Here is a 5,651-nt window from a genome sequence, read left to right as displayed (position 1 = left end):
AATAGTATTTGAAAAAAATATGAAATATGTATGTGTTTATATAGAAAAAGAATTTGATTTATTTACTTTTTATAAAATTGTAACGGATAGTCTATGGAGTTGAAATCGATCAACATGTACCTGAAAAAAAAAAAAACGACGCGTGCAATATACTACTGATGTCACTTTCGTTGATCGCCCTCACAACACATCAATGGAGACTACAACGGCTCCAAAGTGCTCGTTGTGATCGTTGTGGTTCAACATTTCGTCCCGTTGTTCTTGCGTAGCTTGTGGTCCTAGTGAATTAATAGACAAAGTAAGCCCAAAATGTTATGTAGGCCCAAATGTCGACATAATCAAACTTGACCGGGTTCACCCGATCCAAACAAACAACTCGGATCTCAAAGTTATATTGTTGTTCAAGAAATCACTCATTAAAATACTTCCGTTCAAGTCTAGTTTTCTTTTTTAATAAATCAACGTATCAACGATATTGTTATACTACTCCGATTTAAAGGTATGATTCTAAGCTAACAAAGCGATTCTAGTTACTGTTGAATCCGATCGTATGATTAATTATAAACAGTTTTTGTATTCTATTGGAATCATATTCAATCAATTTCTAGGGTTTCGTCACGAATTTCATTTTGTATTATTCTGTATGAACTGCTATTTTTGGTATATATAGCTGCATTAGCTTACGTATGTCTACATTAATTGCTAATGTTGTTGATGAGATCACATTTCTTTGGTTTATAGTGTAAAGTATCAGGTTAAATATGGAATTTGATAGTTGTTTATGAATTGATGATTTTAGGTTATAATAATGAAGCAGCTTGACTTTAGTGGACTAGAATCGAGTGCACCGCTTTACGGTGGAAATAATGAGTTGTTTTCTGATGGATTCACAGATTCCCCTTCATTTGACCTTCCAGTTACATCAGATGTGAGTTTTTTAGCTTTGTTATGTGCTACAGTACTCGTTTCTTCGATAATCATCAAGTGGATGTGTTGTAAGGTTAATAACTACCTTTATTTTATTGTTGTAGTTTGATGGATTCCAGAAGAATTCTATCCAAATGGTGAAGCCAGCAAAGGGAACGACAACGTTGGCTTTCATTTTTAAGGATGGTGTTATGGTTGCTGCTGATTCTCGAGCTAGCATGGGAGGATATATCTGTATAACCTCTTGCTATAATTTAATTTATATATTTAGCTTTGTATAAATATGATACATTGAGCCTATGCATTTGAATTCGTTCATTTGCAACATGTGTATTTCACATAGGTTTGCTGCTTTGCATTATGGAACTGTTTTAGTTTCATGCTTTATAACTCAGTACGTGTTTACCATGTGCGTTGCAGTGGAACGAATGTATAAATACTTAAACAGAAAAATATGAAAATTGAAAACTAATCCAAAATTGTCAACAAGTCTTCATGGTAATCCCAGTGAGTGCTGCACGTTTAGTACTCGTAGACATCAAACAACTTGTAATGTGGATCAGACTTATGATCTTTAAATATATAAATGTATGCTTATGTATGACATAAATGATAGAATTACCTAGTGATTATCGTTCCAGTAGTCCAATAGTTCGATAATATGAATACTTTTTGACTTTTAACCTGTTTGGTCGGTGCATTTATTCTTAAAGATATTGATAAGAGAAGTGATTAAAAGATAATTATCTTACTGTATATATCCCTACTCATATACGATAAGTTTTAAGATATGTAGGACAAAATAAAGGCAAAGGATGATCCTTAATTAAGATAGAATCCCATAGATAAAGTAGATCCGAAAACATCCAGAAGAATGCTTTGTGTAGGCTTTTTTTTTAATTATTTAATCTTAAGTCTTCATGTACGGATATGGTATGAGTTAAAAAACTTATTCTAGTGGCACCAAATTGATGGTTATGGTAACTACATTGGTACTGTCTTTAGAACCTAGATCTTCGACTCTTTGGCACTTAGTTACATATAGATGTTATAGTTATAGTGGTAAGATGGAGTCAAATAATGTCTTCAGCCTCGGCTTCATTTTCGTATTCTGATACTTTTACTGATTGTTTGCCGCATCAAAAGGATTTTCACCTATGCATTTGATTCTTTCCGTAAGGGAAAAGAGTGCTTGTAGTTATTAAATTTTAAATACCCTATACTTCAGTTTTCTGCATCTTTATGATAATATTTGTTCTCAGCATCACAATCTGTGAAGAAAATTATCGAAATTAATCCTTATATGCTTGGTACAATGGCTGGAGGAGCTGCTGATTGCCAATTTTGGCACAGAAATTTAGGCATCAAGGTAAACCCATTGTGTTGATACTTCAATACCGTCATTGTAGCCTCTTTCAGAATTAATGCATATAAAATGCATACATCATAGTAAAATGCATACATTATTGGCTGATCAATACCCCTTATTTCCTTTCAGTGTCGTCTGCATGAGTTGGCAAACAAGAGAAGGATTTCAGTGACCGGTGCTTCAAAGTTGCTCGCAAATATTCTTTATTCTTACCGTGGAATGGGATTGTCCGTTGGGACAATGATTGCAGGGTGGGACGAAAAGGTATATACAGTCGAACATTTAAACCTGATGCTCGTGTACCTTTAGCATGATGTTTGGCCTACCTATATTGTTCTAAAATATGCCCCGTGATGTTGTAGGGCCCAGGTCTATACTATGTTGACAGCGAAGGAGGACGCCTCAAGGGACAAAAGTTCTCAGTTGGGTCTGGTTCACCATATGCTTATGGTGTACTAGATAGTGGGTGAGCACTCCCATTCTTTTCCACCTCACCCTGAACATGAGACATCTTTTGAAGACTCTGCTTCTAATATGCTAACTTCACCATGTATACTTTACATAAATTACAATTTACAATTATACTTCATAAATAGTTTTTAAATGCTTACAACCTTTTACGGGAACCAAAATATTTATAAAATCCAAGTATCCAACAAAAGAATATTTTACGATAAATCCAAACTTGCTTCGGCTTGTTGCTAAAGCTTCACATGACATGTCTATAAAGACAAAAGTTATGTTTTTAATATTGTACTTGCTGATGCAATGAAGTTTGATTTTGTCTTGATTTTGCTATTTGATAGGTACAAATATGATATGACAATCGACGAAGCTGCTGAATTGGCCAGGAGAGCCATCTATCATGCGACATTCCGCGATGGGGCTAGTGGCGGTGTTGCTAGCGGTACACTCTCTATCTCTCTGCTTGTGAATTATCGTTGAATATTTTATATTTTTGCTCTAGTGATAAATGTACCTATGGCTGAGCCTTTGGGACCTTGGGTTGTTCAGTTGTGCTTCATCTATAAGGGTTCAAATGAGTAGAATGTAAGGTTCAGCTAAAAGGAAATGGGTCAAACGGGTAGAAAGTTGGCCAAACTGTATTTAAAGTGCCTAGTACATATAAAGTTTTAAACTACTGGATTTTCTAATTTTAAGAAAAAAATGGTACATTACTCATAAAAAATGTGTGGGACCCTTCTACTACCATTACCTCTTCTGTTTGAACATAATGGTACATTACTCGATTTAATAACTATTGGTAATTTTGTTTTCAGTTTACCACGTGGGACCAACTGGATGGACAAAGCTATCGGGTGATGACGTTGGTGAACTTCACTACTCATACTATCCTGTTGAGCCAGCCGTTGTTGAACATGAAATGTCTGAAGCTGTATCTGCCTCTGCCTGAGTGGAACGCGAGATATTTATTAAGAACTAGTTGAGCAAAATGTACTGTTACGATTTTACATGCTCAAGTGCCAATATTCGCTTTTTTCTTGTTACTAAAGATTGACGGTATCTTTCATTACCTGAATATGATTGATTTGTAGTAGTTTGAATTTGCTAATGATGATGATATGCTGATTTGCTGAAGAACTCCTTGTAGGTATGGTTAAAATTAAAAGACCCAGTTAAACGGTCAAAATGGGTAGGGTCAATAAGGGTAACTTTTCCTACTTTTACTAGTTATGACAGGATGGCTTGACACATTTTTTGTTCAAATGTTTTATACTTTCTTTTAAAAGGTTACTCACTTGTCAAATATGAGTGCAAAAATTGTAGGATTCTTAGATTAAGGTGATTTTGGATGTTGTGCATTTTTATACTTTTTAATAGGCCTATTTCTTATGTTTTGTTAGGATAACCATGCTAAAAAAAAAAAAAAAAAAAAAAAAACCTTATATACGAAATACGGTTGATAGCTGCCTAAGACGAAACCTTTTCACTCAGTTTAGTGTTTTTACTCTATTTAGTAATCCTTGATGCGGTCCTTGTGGATACATCATTTTACTTTTTACCGTTTATTTAATTATTCATGCTGATATGTATTCTGCACAGAGAATATACAATTTTCTGGATTTTAGTTATTATGACGATTATACTTATATATTCTTTTTGTTTTCCTTTGCTACTCAAATTAGGTGTCCCTACTTCAACACTACTCATCCGTTTCATGGGAGGTGAATGACAAATTTGAGTGAGAATATTTGGACGTTGGTGTAAAATATGAGTGAGAGTTGGATTGAAAAAAATAAATACCAGTAATATAAAATGGGGTGTCGAATTTAATTGGGTGTCAAATTTCTAGTTTACCCGTTGCTTAAGTATCTAACTCTCAAATTTCGTCAAAATACGCAGCGTTATTTTCGTCAAAATTTAACACATCATTTGACGCCCCACTTGATGTTGCGTAAGACACAGTCTAAAAGAGAAGTTGTTTATCTAAAAATATGTAAATACTACTCACATATAAGAAAATACATATTTCTCATTTTGAGGACAGGGGGATTGGTTATATGTTGATGATGCATAGATTTTTCATAAGGGATTAAATTCACGTTTCACGAATAATGTAGAGTTTAAATCTTGGTATTTAACTCTCCGGTCCAGTTACAGTGAATAATCCGGATCGATATGATATCGATTTGGTGGTTAAACGTTGAAGTCCACCATCGATAATGTTCGTTGTTCGATGGCCCCAAAGAAGGTTGTAGGTTACCGTCGATAATGACTGACATGTTAACCTTAAAGTTGAACGATGACGTAACTCACTCGTGGGAATCTGACAGAGTAAGTGCTACGTAAATATTGTTGTTTGTTTATGGCTCTCTAGGGTTTTTATATATAGGCAAACCCTAATTCTAGAACCATCTATGATTGTGGTAATTCTTTCTGAATATGAATCGTCTTCATGAACCTGCACCTCCCAAACCTTCACGCTTCAGTAACCAAAACCTTGCAAATCCCCACCAATCTGTCGGACCTAATAAACCTAAAACTCATTATGTTCCTAAATCCACGAGCCGTGAAACCAACCCCCCAACCTCTGATCCAAATCCCCCTACTACTACTCCAGCAGAAACAATCTCCAACCCCTGGGACAAGCCTCGTATGGTCACGTTAGAACCTGAAATATCAAACAAAGAAATTCTTAAAAAGGCTATTATTGGCGAGATTATTGACATTGATCTTATTGAAGACTTCCCCACTCTTTGCACCGCCGAGGGATTGTCAAAGTTCAACATCTAATACCTTGGTGGACTCGAAATATGTCTCACTTTCGAGGATGAATCAATAGTTAATACTATACTAAGTGAGGATAACCATAATCTCAAAAGTTGGCTAAAAA

General features: G+C 35.0%; 1 protein-coding gene across 1 annotated transcript; it reads left to right on the top strand.

Moving 5' to 3' along the window:
- The first annotated feature begins 368 nt into the window (after window positions 1–368).
- Window positions 369–4,021, top strand: LOC139844586 (proteasome subunit beta type-5-B-like). Its single transcript, XM_071834818.1, has 8 exons — window positions 369–499; window positions 800–928; window positions 1,032–1,161; window positions 2,190–2,296; window positions 2,426–2,560; window positions 2,659–2,762; window positions 3,103–3,203; window positions 3,577–4,021. Exons 2-8 carry the CDS (start codon window positions 809–811, stop codon window positions 3,708–3,710), a joined length of 831 nt encoding a protein of 276 aa, XP_071690919.1. The 5' UTR covers window positions 369–499; window positions 800–808; the 3' UTR covers window positions 3,711–4,021.
- Window positions 4,022–5,651: the final 1,630 nt, after the last annotated feature.

The sequence above is a fragment of the Rutidosis leptorrhynchoides genome, chromosome 4, assembly GCF_046630445.1.
Source record: "Rutidosis leptorrhynchoides isolate AG116_Rl617_1_P2 chromosome 4, CSIRO_AGI_Rlap_v1, whole genome shotgun sequence".
NCBI classification, from domain to species: Eukaryota; Viridiplantae; Streptophyta; class Magnoliopsida; order Asterales; family Asteraceae; genus Rutidosis; species Rutidosis leptorrhynchoides.
This window is presented reverse-complemented; position numbering and strand designations above follow the sequence as displayed.

Coding starts and splice junctions, on each gene's coding strand:
- LOC139844586 (XM_071834818.1), top strand. CDS start 809: ATGAAGCAGCTTGACTTTAGTGGACTAGAATCGAGTGCACCGCTTTAC. Junction 2,561..2,658: donor TTGCAGGGTGGGACGAAAAG/GTATATACAGTC, acceptor GTGATGTTGTAG/GGCCCAGGTCTATACTATGT. Junction 2,763..3,102: donor TATGGTGTACTAGATAGTGG/GTGAGCACTCCC, acceptor GCTATTTGATAG/GTACAAATATGATATGACAA.